This window comes from Lycium barbarum, chromosome 11 (genome assembly GCF_019175385.1).
Source record: "Lycium barbarum isolate Lr01 chromosome 11, ASM1917538v2, whole genome shotgun sequence".
In the NCBI taxonomy this organism is placed as follows: Eukaryota; Viridiplantae; Streptophyta; class Magnoliopsida; order Solanales; family Solanaceae; genus Lycium; species Lycium barbarum.
In genome coordinates this window covers 38981112-38998826 of record NC_083347.1, presented here as the reverse complement: position 1 = coordinate 38998826, position 17715 = coordinate 38981112, and the positions used below count along the sequence as shown (strand labels likewise).

The following is a 17715-nucleotide window of genomic DNA, read 5'->3' as shown; positions in this document are numbered from 1 at the left end:
ATATTCCAGACTTGTATATTTTTCATTAGATGCTCTTGTATGGCTTAGACCAGATCCTGGGGGTATTTTCCTTATTTCCGCGCTATTTCTATTATATATTATTGTGAGACTTATGTAATTATTCTCTTCTGCATGATTTATTTAGTTACTTATATCTTTATTTATGTTGAGTTGAGGGTTTTCTTACCGATGTGGGAAAGGTAAGTGCCCGCACGACTTAACCAAATTGGGTCGTGACAGTATCATGCATGCAACCCATGTCTATCCTACTATACGGATGGTATCTATTAAGTTGACGGAGTTGAAAGACCATTTGCAAGATTTTTTGGGTATGATTTATTAGAAGGAGTCTCTTGCCTTGGGGTGCTCATGTCTTATTTGTGAACAAGAGGATGACATAATGTGTATGTCTATTGCTTATAGACAACTGAACAAGGTTACCATAAAGACAAAACATCTTTTGTCTCGCATTGATGATTGGTTTGATCGATTACAGGGTGCCGCAATCTTCAATGTTTTAAGCTCGGAGTATCTCCAGATCAAGATCAAGGCTTCTGATATTCTCAAAACAACTTTCAAGACTCGTTTTTTTAAGATAAATAGGGAAAAATAACTTAATAAAAATGATAACTAACTCATTATTACCACATTAAAAATCATAAAGTAGTGTAATTTTTTTAATACTATTGGTGTATATAACCAAAAGGACATTAATTATTCATGAAGAAGTAGGGTTGTCAATGGAACGGTTCGGGAGGTTATTTTATAAAATTTATACCATACAAATTTTTAGGTTATTTTATTTGTATAACCAAAATTAGACTTTTTGAAAGCGTCTCATCATCTCGGTTTTTCTTTGATATCGGTACGGTTCGGTTAATTATTCGGTATTTTATAAAGAAAAAGTCATAGAAAAGTCACAAGTAGAAGTTGTGCACGATACCGTGCATACTTGTATAAGACTTTGGCAAAAACTCTCAAGATATTTTATTGTTTAAAAAGTAGAGAATCAAGAAAATAAGAATCACAATAAGAATAGCGATCCATCCCACTATTTTATAGTAGTGCAGGATAATATTAAATAACGACAAAAAATTTAGATCACACGAGCTGGAAGTAATCAATCAAGATGAGACACAAGAACTAAGTCTAATAAGATTCAATATCCAATAAAAGAATTTAAATCATACGAGAGAAAAGATATCTAATACATTGTAGCTTGTTAATTACTCAAGATTGTTGGAATACCTTGTAACTTAGTGGTTATCGCTTGAGGTGCTAGAACTAATTAGTTTCAATAGGGATAACATAACAGGTTTCGGAGTTGAGACTTTAGTGTTAATTACTTGTTGCCAACTTGTAGTCTTTTCCATCACCCTAGGCACAAGATGAAAAATTTAATATTTTATTAATTCTAAACTTAATATGTAAAATACACATATAAATGTATTCGGTACGGTTCGGTTTATTTTTATAAAATAAAAAGCCTACCCATTTTTTCGGTACGGTTAGAAATTTATATAAAAACCGTAAGTTTTATTAAAAAATCCTAATAATCGATTCGGTATGATTAATCGAATTCGGTCGATTAAGTCGGTTTTATCAAACCATTGACACGTTGCAATAATTTCGGATCTAAACTAAAAGTTTTGAAGATAGGGTTGAGGCATGTGGTCGAGTGGTAGTATTCAGCTCTTCTCTCCTTTTGGTTTGTCTCTTTTAACCTATTTAGTTGTCATAAAGTCACGTGAATGTCTAAGCCCTCTCTCCTAAGACTAAAAACTCTCCTTTTAAGACTCCCCCACCAATATCTCCCTCTTGATCAATTCCCCTATCTTATTCCTTCTTTCGTTTCTTGATCACTTCCCAGCTTTCCCCATGACTAGTCCTACTGATCACATAAATTATTCTACTCCTTTTCATTTTGGGCTTAATAATAATAATGATGATCATCATATGAAGTACAATTCTCTTGTTAGCCCTAACTATCAGGCTTCTTCAACTACTTCTCACTCATCCTATCATCACTTTTTCGTCAACTCAACTATTGATCAAACTGGAAATTATAATCACCATACCGAATATTATATGCCACAGCACCAACCTGAGGTACATACAACAGAAGGTTCTTTCTTTTTCTCATGTTTGATCATGTTACTTTATCTAAAAAAAAAACGAATACTTTTGAATACTAGTTAATTAAGACAATTTTCCCAAGAACACTTGGATTTTGTTCTTCAGGTGCAGATTAATTGACTAATGCTGAGTGTGTTTTTGTTTGTGGATCTTATAGGTGGATAATGATGGTGTATCATATGATCTAGGGAAGAAAAACAAGGTAAGAAGTGGCCTCAAATTGACTTTGTGGAAGAGAGAAGACAAGTTGGTGTCTTCAAAGATAAAAGACTCGGATCAAGCAAGAATGAAAAACACCACCAAAAATACTTGCATCAAATTGAAGTTGGAAGATCAGAAGCAAAAGCTATCACCTCCTTTAGAAACTGATTACAGCAGCAACAGCTCAAACTATATACCTATTAGGGTTTGTGCTGATTGTAACACTACTAAGACCCCTCTTTGGAGAGGTGGTCCCAAAGGACCTAAGGTAATTCTTTCTTTTTTCCTTCAATTAGACATGTCAAATGAATGTGTAGTTTTAATTCGTATAACAACTTAAACTTTTAAGAGCATTCCGGTTCTAGGTTCAAAATTCACTGCCTCTACTTAAAAAACAAAAAAAATATTTTTACATTTTTTGCCTATGAAAAAGAATCATGCTCACTCTTGAGAGAGTGTGCTAAGATGGAGTTATATAATATTCTCTCTAACAGTTTAAGTTTTCTGATGAGATGGTAGCATATGAAAGACCTTTTTTTTATTTTTCTTCCGCTTGATAAAATTCGTACCGAAAGTAAACATATATGAGGACAGTCTTTTTTTTAATTTGGCTGTTAAAATTTGTACTGAAACTGAAATGATGTTTACATATGGTACAGTCACTGTGCAACGCATGTGGAATCCGACAAAGGAAGGCAAGACGAGCCATGGCAGAAGCAGCTGAAGCTGCAGCAAATGGGAAAACTCACACAACTGATCAAACATCATCTTCAACAATGAAGATAAAGATACAACACAAGGAGAAGATAGCAAAAGTTAATACAAATCATGTTGCTCCCTACAAGAAAAGGTGCAAATTTAGTCCATCTTCCTCTAGTACTAATGCACCAAAAAAGATTGGTAATTTCGAGGATTTCTTGATAAACTTGAGCAACAATTTGTCATTCCACCAAATTTTCCCACAAGACGAGAAGGAAGCAGCAATTCTCTTAATGGCATTGTCTAGTGGCCTTGTTCATGGCTAATTATTGTCTCAATTAGTTAGCTATTTTTCAAGTGAGCACTTCAAATTAAGGTCAATTAGAATTTCTTAGCTTGCCTAATTAGACGGAAGTAGCACTAAATCAATAGTGTGAGTTTGTGTTTGAGATCATAATTACTAGAAAGTGTAATACTTATATGAGTGTTAGCAAGAGTGAGAGTAAGTTGAGTCACGAAATTTTTAATAAGATATACTAGGAGTACTAAATTAAGTATGCTTTGTATGGTGATGATCGATGGTAAGATCATAATGATATAGATTTGAACAAGGTGAAAACAAGAAAATTTATCACTTGATTCACTTGTTCATCAACCTAGTTGTGAGGATACTATTAATATATAGTATTACACTTTCTCAGCAATAGTATAAATTTCTTGTCTTACTGATTCATAGATCTCTTATCTGCAACCTTATTTTTTGTTTAATTTCTTCTTTATCTGGAAACTATATACAGTGTATGAGCTTCTTGATTTTGCCAATTGAGACAAAGCCAAATGAGTTGTGACCGACTGGTTGAAGTCCGAGTTAGTAAGTGGAGTCGTGGAGACTTATCCCTTAGGGTGAGGATAAGAAACAAGGGAAAAATAATAATCTCACAGACAATGAAGATTAGGAAGGATTACCTTGTACAATTGTAGATTAATTATGTTAAGATACTACATAAATAATACTAGTCCATTTACACAATTGGCTCAAGGAAGTAATTCTTTTTCACTAGTAGAGCGATATTTATTGAACTTGAGTACTTGACTAAATGCTAGCTTTATCCTTTTTAGGTTAAAACACATTAAGGGGTCGTTTAGTTTGTGGGAAAAAGGATAACAATTGCTGAATAAAGTATAAGATTATTTTGTTCCACATTTATACTTTTGATTCCAGGTCTAACAAGCCCCATTTGTACCATGATGATGATATTATTTTTATACTATAATTAAAGTGATAATAAAGTCGGGATTAGTTATCCCGGATAACAAATCGTAATGGCAAAGATGTCATTCTCTGAATCTCTTCTTCCAAAGTACTTTTACAACGTCAAGGTTAAAATTGGAAATAAAATTTATCCCAATTTATCTAGTAATTGCAAAATCAAACGCATAATTACACTCGCGTAGTTGCGTTCGACCATAGAGGAGGTATGGCTATATGCCCTCCTTCATGTGCGTATCTATTACTTTTAATTAATTTCTTAATAAGAAAATAATACTCCGTAAAGAAATAAGATTAAAGAGCATTATAGTTTTTTATTTTTGTAAAAGTAAACCACAGCCAGTAAAATGAACCGGCGGACAAGTATACGTGGGAAATATTTACTTAAGTGGGGTGTATGAAGAGTACTATTAGTACTAGGGTTTGGACTAGCTTATGAAAAAAAACAAAGGGATTTTTTAACAAAAAAATGAGAGACATTTAATATCTGTAGTGTATATATGCATGGCTGGCATGAATGGTTCATATCGTTGAAACTTGATTATGATTATTCATTACAAACAACAGCTTTCGGTGTTCACAGAAGTCGTTTACAGGAGACTAGAGACAACGTACTTTTTTGTCTGAAAAGAGAAAGAAAAAGCATCTGAATTATTGTCTTCCATTGTCAACCCTCTTACTCCAGGCCCAGGGCTACAAAACCCAAGAAGAAAGGTGTAGGTTAAAGAACTGTTAAGATGGTTTAATCACTGAACAGACATTCACGCTGAATCAAATTACCATTCCATTTCACATGAAACAAATCCATTTTTGAGTTTAAATTTTGTGCACAGTGAATATGTCACACCCCACTGAGGAGCATGACAGGCACCGACTTATAGGTCGGATACCTCTTGGCGTAACAGTTACCAGAATTATCATATAACTGTTATTCGATATAATATGACTCAACTATGGCTCAAAGGACACCTGCACGTAGAAAAGGCCCAAATACAGAAATAACTCCCTAACTTGAAAGTTAAATTACAAAAATACCCTTATAATTAAATTAAAGACCTAACAGATTATTTGGCATTATTTGCCAAAGGATACAATGGTTCGGAATTAAAGTTGCAACTGCTATTTAGACTATCTGCCAAATGATGCAATGTTCAAGTTAAAAGTTACACGTCTCACTTGGATTATTTGCCTAAAGATGCTAGAAAAGTGTTTTGCTAAGAGTCAAGCCATTTACTTATTACTCCTATAAAGTTCACCGATTGGGGGGCTTATTTTCATTTTTTTCCAAGAAAAAGAAATTGTTGCTTTCCAAAAGAGGAGATATAGTGCAAATCGCAATAACCTTTGAGGGTACTATGCAGGGATGATCACTGCTATGTAAAGAGGTTTGAGATCTCATGTTCAAATTAAAAGTGTTTTAGTAAACATCTTATCAGCTTTTCTAATTTTGCATAGATAGAATTGAAGATTGTAGTGAAGCTTGCGAATTTGGTACTTCTTTAAGGTGTTTGGACAAGTTTCAGTTGAAGTAAAAAGAATAGTATTATGAAATTCAAATAGAGAAAAACATTGTTGGGTGTTTGGATACGAACTTCAGTCGATTTTTTTTTTTATATATAAAAAATAAAATTTAGTGAGTGAAATTGAACGCCTTTAAATTAGTATTCCAATATTTGTGTGAAATTAAACAGTTAGTTCATGTAGAAACCAAAAACTTCACAGCCAAAATGGTATTTGTAATACTAATAAAATTTCACGGCCAAGGAGGTCCAGTTGCACCGTCAAACTGATGAAGAAGACATAAATGGAACCATTTTTTGTTTGGCTGGTTAATTAACTTAGGATAGCTTGGATAAACAAGATACTACTTTAATGCTTGAGAGTCACAACAAGACCTAAAAAATCACAAAAATAGTGTAATATAGAATGTGATGTTAGTGTTTCATTTTGGGTTATAGCTAGAGTCCTTTGTCATTTAAGGTATATTGTTGCAGATGTTACAAACTAAAAGTTAGGTTTTTCATTCTTGTTTCGTTGTACTTTCGTTGTACTTTCTTTTACTTCTTGTTTTGATTATTATTAAATTGATTTGGGCAAGTTGATTTTTTTTAATATAATCTTTCATGTCCAGAGTTCGCATAAAGTCAAGTTTTTCAATAGGTATTAAAATTACGTAAGTAGGAACCCCTAAACTAAAAGCTTGAATTGCTTATTTACCCTTATAATTAATGTAAGTATCGTACTTATTTAAAAATACCAAATTTATTCGAAAAGGTGTGAGTGTGACCCTTCATATTCATAACTAACAACTTTTAGTTCTATTTGGTTTGCAACCACAGCTTTTGTTGGCTGAGCTTTTAAAATCAGAAAGATTTTTTTTTCTTCTATTCTTTATAAAAGGTTATTAGAAAAGAAATATAACTATGATTTTCCATGTGTCATTCCTCGCATAGGCGGATTCAGGATTTATATTTTATGGGTTCAATTTTTTCGAATTCTTAGTTGTACTCATTGTATTTTAAAAGTTATAAATTCATGTCTATCATTTATTGTAATTCTAATAATTGTTTACAATAGATTTATGCTCTCCGTCTAAATCCCCACCTTGAAAGCTCCATACGCCCTTGATTCCTCGACTTCTATTGCTCCTACGATGTTTTCTTGTGAAATTATATTCAAATCTGAAAGGAGACCCTTTTTCAAATTACAAGAGAAGAATTCAAATATTCAATCGATACATTATGTTGTTGGAACCAATGAACTCCCCCATTCTCTACAATCAATATTGGTTTCTCTTCTTCTTTATTGTTGGAAAATAATAGCAACAAAACTCTTAGTATGAGTTTTGAAAAATTAATACGAGTATTATTTTACTTCCTTCAAGTAATTTTCATAACATTCTCATAGACATTTTTAACTGTTACAATTTTTGTTCTACTATTGACTAATGGTTGTATAGTTTAGGAGTTAAAATACCAAGTGTACCCTTAGTTTATCAACTCAGATTGTCAAACTTCAAAATTTGATAATAAACGAAGCATATGGTCAAACTAATCTCCAATGTTGGATTGTATCTATCATAGTATATTTCTCGCATGGTCGACTTTACATTGCATTAGTATGAGATATATAAATGTCAAAAGTAAGAGTTTTGGTCACGACAAAGCAACTGAAACGGATGAAACAACCATACACCAAGAATATCATCTATAAAGAATATTAGGAGAGATACAATTCATTGCATATTTAACTCATAAAAAAAGTATTAAAAAAAAAATAGGTTCAGATGATATCCAATCATCATGATCTTGACAAATAAGTCACTTTACAACGGTCCACACGGACCATTCGCAATGCTTGCATATTATTCTTTCGTTTATAAGTATTTATTACAACAACAATAACAACAACATACCCAGTGAAATCCCACAATGTGGGGTCTGGGGAGGGTAAAGTGTACGCAGACCATACCCCCTATCTCGGAACACAGGGAGGCTGTTTTCAAAAGACCCTCGGCTCAAGAGAAATCACAACGAGAAAGGTTAGATAAGCACAAGCAGTTCAAAGCAGAATGTAAATGAAACTAAAGAAAGCGAATAAGTCAAAATAGAGCAGTATGAAAAAAGGGAGCAGTAGCTACCACAGATAAATAAGTTAATCGAAGTACAAGAAACCACATATAGTAGCAAGAAACAAAGGACAATAGACTATAGATCGAAACAACGACAACCTACTAGCCTTCTACCCTAATCTGAGTACTCCTAAACCTCCTATCTAAGGTCATGTCTGTCACACCCTAATTCCACTAGGGTGTGATGGGCACCCGGCCCCACATTCGGAGCCGAGCGAACCCACAGACCTATGGGACACACAACATCTTATTAGAATTTTAAATAAAGTAAAAATAAAATACATAATAACCTCTCAAAATATTCTTTTCGATGCTTTCCAAATCAAACAGAATCTGTGATCACATAGAATTTAACTCATAATACAAAATGACATATCGGCTGATGAAGCCGCTTATACAACTGACATATTATACCCACGACTCTGTCTGCAAAGTCTCTAACATCAACCCAGAAAAACATACGTACAAACTCTGACTTGGCAGCACTCCAGGAGCAAATGGAGCTTGCCAACTCTGCTGGAACATCCTCTATAAAATCTTCACATCATCTGGGTGTACCTGCACGGCATGAAACGCAGCCCCCGAAGAAAGGGGGTCAGTACGGAATATGTACTGAGTATGTAAAGCAGGAAGTATAATAAACAGAATCACAACCGGAACAGGATGTACAGAAAATGAGTGCAATAATCAGAATATCAGAAATGCTTACTCATATAACATAAATAATGCATGTCAAAACATATGCCATATCCGGCCCCATTATGGGACTCGGTGAACAGAACGTGGTCGCCACCCCGTCACTGGCGCCACAACACATCATACTCCAGAGTAGGGAATAACTCCGTAACATATCATATCATATCAGAATGTGCACATATCATAACATATCAGGTGGCCATATCATATCATATCATATCATATCATATCATATCATATCATATCATATCATATCATATCATATCATATCATATCATCACATATCAGAATATATGTACATGGCACAGCATACTCCACAACCCACGTACAGGTATACCTGCCCCCTCACATCGAGGCACAGCGAACAATGCAGTGGAATACGCGTGATAACATATCCTGGCCCAGGCTCAGTGAAGGAAGTATTGAGGCATCCACGAGTAGAGTAGTGAGAAACTTATGCATCATAAAATATTTACAAGGACTCGACAGAATAATCCGAACGACAGGTCATTTAGGAAGGAAATCAAACGGCAGTCATAATACGTACCTTTCGGATGATATGACGGATTATGTCAAAACAAAACTTCTGAGTTCGTTTGTACATGTCAAAATATATCATAGGTTTCCATAGAATAGTTAAAACAATTTTCGATAATAATCGGAATAATAGTCAAAATTTTCCTTTGAATGTCACTCGAAAATAAGTCTAATAGAACAATATGGAAAGGGTTAGGGAGAAGTGGGCCCACCTCGGGTCAAGCCGAGGTGGCGTACATAAATTACGAACCTTAGGCTTTGTGGATTCGTTTGCAAAAAGTTTCGGGGCATTCCGAATTTATTTGTGAAAGTTATGGACGTTTTGTGACGCAAGACTCTTTTAGAAGTAAAAGTATTCAAACATATTTTTCCAACAAAACATAGGTTCATAATTCAATCTCATTGAATGTTTAAGGGCCGAATCTAAGCTCGGATTTCTAGGAATAGAGTTTCCCCCGAGGCTCGTATCATAACCTATTATGACTAAGACATGCCAAAGAGAGAAAAGGTAGGGCTTTACATACCTTATTCGCTCCTTACGCTTATCCAAACTCAATTTCCAAACTCCTCAAAATCTACAAAAGGTCACAATTACCAAACTTTAACTATAAGTCTTTAGGAATTCGATCTTAAATCAACATGTGTCTACAGAAATTTGGGCAGCATCTCCCCTATATATTCAACACTCCCGAGAATTTAACTCGGCCAAAACATCAATACCAATACCAACAGCAATACCAACAATATCAACAACCAATCCAAACGCATTCTGACATAAGTAATCTTCCTTTCTACATAACACATCAACTTTCAATCCAACTACGCACATTTAAACCAATATCAACGTTTACATATTCATTCACTAATTCAAGATCATTCAAGCATAATTCAAAAACATTTTAAACAATATACAAAATGGTCCAACAATTCCATCAAACCATAGTCCACCCGAAAACTTCAACTTTCAACAAGGACATTCCCAACACCTTTTTAGCTTCCAAATTCATCAACTATCCTAACAACACACACATTAACAACATTATACTCATAAATAACGAAACGACACTAACATCACATTGACTTCCAAATCAGCCCATAACAATTCCAACATCAATTTAAGTTATCAAATTCTTATTTCCATCATAAAATACATAACCACATCAACTAACATACTATATAAAAATTGTTCCCTCATCTCTACACATAACACACACACACGGCCCCATGTCCAACATCACAACTTCAACCAAAACCATCAAACTTTCATTTTCAATATAGAGTTCATAACAACCACAACTAGAATATTACATAAAATTGATTCATCTTGCCTATACCACATCTACATACACACGGCCTTATACATATATACACAACCATCATGAAATCTTCCATATTTTCATGAATTCTATCCATTTCTACTTACTACAACATAAAGGAACCCTTCATAACATATAAAAAGGAATTAAATCTTACCTTTTCTTCCTAACTTCTTCACTTGACCAAGATGCGAAAACGACAAAACGAGCGACCTATCTTCCAAAACAACTACACCACGTTGTAGAGGGCCCTTGAATTAGTAAGAATACTAGAAGAAAATAATTTTTGGGATCAAACTTGAAGACTTCAATTTCCATGGTCATGGCCGAACCCATGTCTTTCTTGCTCTTTTGTTTTTTTGGTCTCTTGAATCTTCTTGAATTATGACCCCTTTTGTCTTATTTATTTGATGAATTAAATCATTACATGGGCTTGGGCCCCTTTTTTTACTCCTCATGGCCGAATGGCCCCTATATTGGGCCTCGTTTTTTTTTTTAAGCCCAATTGTTCCATTACTAATCGTAATTCATGAAAACTAATTTTTCCCAATTTCCCATTTTTTGCCCTTAACCTTCCTCAATATTTCCGCATCCATAACTCTTATAAACAACTTGTGTGCTAATCAAGGTTAAAATGTAGGCTTGCACTCAACCTCCCGCAATTGTCTTGAATTATTCGAATGCGCAAAATGCGGGATATAACATCCTCCCCCCCTTTAGAACATTCGTCCTCGAATGTTAAACTAGCCTTATCGGGACTTATGAGCATTTTGGGGGAGTTTCTTTTTATGGTTATCATATACAATTCATTCATTCACCAATACAGCCAAATAAGGAATTTTGAGTACCTGTGGGTATAGGAAATAGGTGGGTTATTCCTTCTTCGTCTCCTCTTCAATTCCTTCCTATTATTGTTCCGTCATAATACTTTAACGGATGTCACATCTTTATTACGCAATCTCCCCACCTGACGATTCGGTATTGCTATAGGCTGTACTTCGTAGGACAATTCCTTTGTCACCTGGATATCTTCCACGAGAAATATTCTGAAAGGGTCACTAATGCATCTACAAAGCATAGATACGTGGAGCGCTGGATGTACCGCCTCTAGGTGAGATGGTAGGTCTAATTCTCAGGCAATCTTGCCTACCTCACGAATGATTTGATGAGGTCCCATACATCTCGGCTGAGCTTTCATTTCCTGCCGAATCTCGTAATGCCCTTCATATGAGATACTTTTAGAAGTACCCAATCACCTACTTGGACTCTAAATGTCGACGTCGGTCATCTGCGTATAATTTCTGTCGACTCCGACCTGCTAACAGCCGTTCTCGAATGAGTTTCACTTTGTCAACTATTCGTCGAGTTATATCCGTGCCAAATAACTTAGCCTTGTCACTATTAAACCAGCCAAGTAATGGCGCACACCTCTTGCCATAGAGAGTCTTATACGACATCTTCTGCATGCTATAACGGCGGCTATTATTACCAATAAGCTCAACAAATGGCAAGTGTCCATTCTTACTGCGTTTGATAACACGCTTAGCCTGTCCGTCAGTTAAAAACTAATGCTGTGGCAAGACTTATTTGTGTCCTCAATTCCTTCTGAAAGGATTTCCAGGGGTTAATTATATACTAGGCTCTCTGTCCGGCGTAATAGGTGTAGAAATCTTATGAAACCTCACTACCTCCTGGAGGTATAACTTTACTTAGTCCTGATCGTCCTGCTTAAATCATTCCATAATTTCCTTAATTTAACTTGTCATACCTTAGACCTATTACCTCGTGTCACTTCTTTGCCCTTAATTCGAACTCTTCCATTGCCGTTTTTCTGCGATTTTACACTTAGCTTTTCTGTATCGTACCTAGAATATTATCACTACATTGTTGTTATTGGACCCTTACTCCTCTTATCAAGTGCTTATCCACTCTGCTTGCTTAACGTACAAATATTCATAAGTTGCATAACCATTCTTACATATTCGTATAAAATGTATTCGATCTCAGACATATTCTTTCCATCTTCTGGTTTATTCTGTTTTACACATCCCGTTCCGTCCATCGTTATTCCTTGTTGGCCCTCCAGTGCGGATTCCTTACAAGTATGATCGAACATCACCTCACGTCGATGATTCATATACTTTCATGGCGTATCTCCGCATGTCTCATATAATTAATGGTCCACGAACTGTTTTCTAATATCTAACGAACCCTTTTATTTCATTCATAGGCATTACATCCTTTCTTTCTTTCAAAAATTTCCAAACTACCAAGCGCGGGTATTCCTATTACGATAATCGTTGTTATCCGAAATATCCTTTGAGTCTTATAATTCTCTCCATTATTCTTTAGGAACTTAGCTCGTAGTCATTTCCTTGCTTCCTTTACTATTCTCTAAAACATATTACTGCATACTTAGGTATGACGCCAGTTTGTCCGATAGAAGGGATTCAAATCATGACATAAACGTATCATAATTCATGTTGACAAGAAGCATTTTCTTAAGGTATCTTTCATTCTTTCCCTTTATGTCGGCCTTTCGGCACACTCATTATCAATTTATTTCTACTCCTTTCCTGTATTCTCTTGGTATGTCGATACGTTTAAGCTCCGACCTCGAGTTAATAGATTTCCTTTCTTAACGCTTGAAGATATTGTAATTCCGTCATAAGTCTAATATAATACGTTCTCCCCCCCCCCCCTTTAAGGGGCTCCCGAACCTCACGCATTCCTCTTTTTCTCCATATGACCGCATCTTATCCTTTTCATATGCCTATCTTCGAACTTTTATTCAGATAGTCACGTACTTTGCCGGTAATTTCTCTCGGCTTCCCTTACCGGGATTTCTTACCTTTTTCCGATATTTTGGTCTCTTGTCTTCCATCTACGCGTTTTTTTTTTCAAATATCGTTATATTATAACCTTTCCAGTCTTAGCCTGGAGTGAAAATAATAACAGCTTGCCTTATAGCACTCGCACTATTTATTTCTGTTGTCATTTAACCTTCGGTGCCCTTACTCAATTAATGCCTTCCACATCGTAGTGCCCGTTGCTGGGACTCATATGTCCGCCGATACGATCACATATGGGATGTCGTACGCATTTATACATTCATATATATTTATTACCATCTAGCCCACAAAATACCTCCAAACGCTATTCAAGCCTATCCTAGTTCCAGAGCTGTGGCGTACTTTCTGCCTTTCTTCTAGTCTAGCCTGTCGTGTGCTGGGTGGCCTTTCACGGTCTCCAACCATCCCGTATACTCTAAGTTCACTCAGACTATCCTAGCTTTTCATTTGTCTCTTATGTCTGAATATATATAGAATTCTTGCATTCTTCCCAGGGGGGTCACCCATCCTCCCACCCTAGCACGCTTAACCTCGAAACTTCGATGGAACTCAATGCTTTAATGCTGATATAATCGCATTCGCTTTCTCATATGGCCTTCATTACGTAATTTGAGGCCAGTCAAGATCTTACAGTTTCCGAGGCATTTTCGTATTACGCCCTTCTCTGTACAATTACTATTTTACCTTTTTCACTTACATGTATGATTATTGCCTGTCCTGGACTTCCAGATTACTGATGGTGGTGTACATACCTTCGTCGCCATTACCTATAAGTACTCAGATATCCGTATGTCCAGACTTTCCCTCGCCATCCATACATACTAATCTACAACAAAACTGATTGTTAACTTTCTTTGAATCATCCAACAAACCTTGTTCTTACTAACTTCAAATTTTTATCCCTTTTTAACTCTTCGAACTGTTAATCATCTTTCTTACAATCGTTCTTCACATCGTGTCCAAATCTGTAGCTTCTCTAAAATGTCACATCCCACTTATCGTCCATTTGCGATATTTCATTCCATGCTACTTCCTGTTAGGTATACCTAGTTAAATGACCACATTTTGAAAAAATTTGACCGATTCTCCTTTACCATCCTTACTATTAAAAATATGTACCCAACAATTATCAACAATACCTTACAGAGCATACAGCTATATAACACATTCCAGTCATCAAGAACATCAAATTTCAGGTAGCGGAACAAATATGTCAAGGTTTATTTCTATAACTTTCCATATCATCACTTACTTCCTCCCGTTGTATGTACGGCCCACATATAAAATATTATTTTCCTATGACTTGGCTCTATCGCACGATCTATGACAGAAAGAAGGTCAACAATCCCTAGATGCCCCGTAGCCTTCTGTTTATAAATGTGGCGCGCTTCACACCATAAACAGGACTCTACTGGACACGACTTTGCAGACAACCCCTAGGACAGATCTGCTCTGATACCACTTTGTCACACCCTAATTCCACTAGGGTTTGATGGGCACCCGGCCCCACATTCAGAGCCGAGCGAACCCACAGACCTATGGGACACACAACATCTTATTAGACTTTTAAATAAAATAAAAATAAAATACATAATAACCTCTCAAAATATTCTTTTCGATGCTTTCCAAATCAAACAGAATCTGTGATCACATAGAATTTAACTCATAATACAAAATGACATATCGGCTGATGAAGCCGCTTATACAACTGACATATTATACCCACGACTCTGTCTGCAAAGTCTCTAACATCAACCCAGAAAAACATACGTACAAACTCTGACTCGGCAGCACTCCAGGAGCAAATGGAGCTTGCCAACTCTGCTGGAACATCCTCTATAAAATCTTCACATCATCTGGGTGTACCTGCGCGGCATGAAACGCAGCCCCCGAAGAAAGGGGGTCAGTACGGAATATGTACTGAGTATGTAAAGCAGGAAGTATAATAAACAGAATCACAACCGGAATAGGATGTACAGAAAATGAGTGCAATAATCAGAATATCAGAAATGCTTACTCATATAACATAAATAATGCATGTCAAAACATATGCCATATCCGACCCCATTATGGGACTCGGTGAACAGAACGTGGTCGCCACCCCGTCACTGGCGCCACAACACATCATACTCCAGAGTAGGGAATAACTCCGTAACATATCATATCATATCAGAATGTGCACATATCATAACATATCAGGTGGCCATATCATATCATATCATATCATCACATATCAGAATATATGTACATGGCACAGCATACTCCACAACCCATGTACAGGTATACCTGCCCCCTCACATCGAGGCACGGCGAACAATGCAGTGGAATACGCGTGATAACATATCCTGGCTCGGGCTCAGTGAAGGAAGTATTGAGGCATCCACGAGTAGAGTAGTGAGAAACTTATGCATCATAAAATATTTACAAGGACTCGACAGAATAATCCGAACGACAGGTCATTTAGGAAGGAAATCAAACGATAGTCATAATACGTACCTTTCGGATGATACGACGGATTATGTCAAAACAAAACTTCTGAGTTCGTTTGTACATGTCAAAATATATCATAGGTTTCCATAGAATAGTTAAAACAATTTTCGATAATAATCGGAATAATAGTCAAAATTTTCCTTTGAATGTCGCTCGAAAATAAGTCTAATAGAACAATATGGAAAGGGTTACGGAGCAGTGGGCCCACCTCGGGTCAAGCCGAGGTGGCGTACATAAATTACGAACCTTAGGCTTTGTGGATTCGTTTGCAAAAAGTTTCGGGGCATTCCGAATTTATTTGTGAAAGTTATGGACGTTTTGTGACGCAAGACTTTTTTAGAAGTAAAAGTGTTCAGACATATTTTTCCAACAAAACATAGGTTCATAATTCAATCTCATTGAATGTTTAAGGGCCGAATCTAAGCTCGGATTTCTAGGAATAGAGTTTCCCCCGAGGCTCGTGTCATAACCTATTATGACTAAGACATGCCAACGAAAGAAAAGGTCGGGCTTTACATACCTTATTCGCTCCTTACACTTATCCAAACTCAATTTCCAAACTCCTCAAAATCTACAAAAGGTCACAATTACCAAACTTTAACTATAAGTCTTTAGGAATTCGATCTTAAATCAACATGTGTCTATAGTCTTTAGGAATTCGATCTCACCTATATATTCAACACTCCCGAGAATTTAACTCGGCCAAAACATCAATAACAATACCAACAGCAATACCAACAATATCAACAACCAATCCAAACGCATTCTGACATATGTAATCTTCCTTTCGACATAGCACATCAACTTTCAATCCAACTACGCACATTTAAACCAATATCAACGTTTACATATTCATTCACTAATTCAAGATCATTCAAGCATAATTCAAAAACATTTTAAACAATAAACAAAATGGTCCAACAATTCCATCAAACCATAGTCCACCCGAAAACTCCAACTTTCAACAAGGACATTCCCAACACCTTTTTAGCTTCCAAATTCATCAACTATCCTAACAACACACACATTAACAACATTATACTCATAAATAACGAAACGACACTAACATCACATTGACTTCCAAATCAGCCCATAACAATTCCAACATCAATTTAAGTTATCAAATTCTTATTTCCATCATAAAATACATAACCACATCAACTAACATACTATATAAAAATTGTTCCCTCATCTCTACACATAACACACACACACGGCCCCATGTCCAACATCACAACTTCAACCAAAATCATCAAACTTTCATTTTCAATATAGAGTTCATAACAACCACAACTAGAATATTACATAAAATTGATTCATCTTGCCTATACCACATCTACATACACACGGCCTTATACATATATACACAACCATCATGAAATCTTCCATATTTTCATGAATTCTATCCATTTCTACTTACTACAACATAAATGAACCCTTCATAACATATAAAAAGGAATTAAATCTTACCTTTTCTTCCTAACTTCTTCACTTGACCAAGATGCGAAAACGACAAAACGAGCGACCTATCTTCCAAAACAACTACACCACGTTGTAGAGGGCCCTTGAATTAGTAAGAATACTAGAAGAAAATAATTTTTGGGATCAAAATTGAAGACTTCAATTTCCATGGTCATGGCCGAACCCATGTCTTTCTTGCTCTCTTTTTTTTTTTTTTTTTTTTTGGTCTCTTGAATCTTCTTGAATTATGACCCCTTTTGTCTTATTTATTTGATGAATTAAATCATTACATGGGCTTGGGCCCTTTTTTTACTCCTCATGGCCGAATGGCCCCTATATTGGGCCTCTTTTTTTTTATGCCCAATTGTTCCATAACTAATCGTAATTCATGAAAACTATTTTTTCCCAATTTCCAATTTTTTGCCC

The 17715-nt window shown here is 35.7% G+C and overlaps 1 protein-coding gene across 1 annotated transcript; it reads left to right on the top strand.

Annotated features, from left to right (window-relative positions):
• The first annotated feature begins 1724 nt into the window (after window positions 1–1724).
• On the top strand, window positions 1725–3740 carry LOC132619176 (GATA transcription factor 21-like). Its single transcript, XM_060334132.1, has 3 exons — window positions 1725–2109; window positions 2294–2605; window positions 2997–3740. The coding sequence occupies exons 1-3, from the start codon at window positions 1879–1881 to the stop codon at window positions 3360–3362; spliced, it is 909 nt and encodes a 302-aa protein (XP_060190115.1). The 5' UTR covers window positions 1725–1878; the 3' UTR covers window positions 3363–3740.
• Window positions 3741–17715: the final 13975 nt, after the last annotated feature.

Coding starts and splice junctions, on each gene's coding strand:
- LOC132619176 (XM_060334132.1), top strand. CDS start 1,879: ATGACTAGTCCTACTGATCACATAAATTATTCTACTCCTTTTCATTTT. Junction 2,110..2,293: donor TGCCACAGCACCAACCTGAG/GTACATACAACA, acceptor TGGATCTTATAG/GTGGATAATGATGGTGTATC. Junction 2,606..2,996: donor GTGGTCCCAAAGGACCTAAG/GTAATTCTTTCT, acceptor CATATGGTACAG/TCACTGTGCAACGCATGTGG.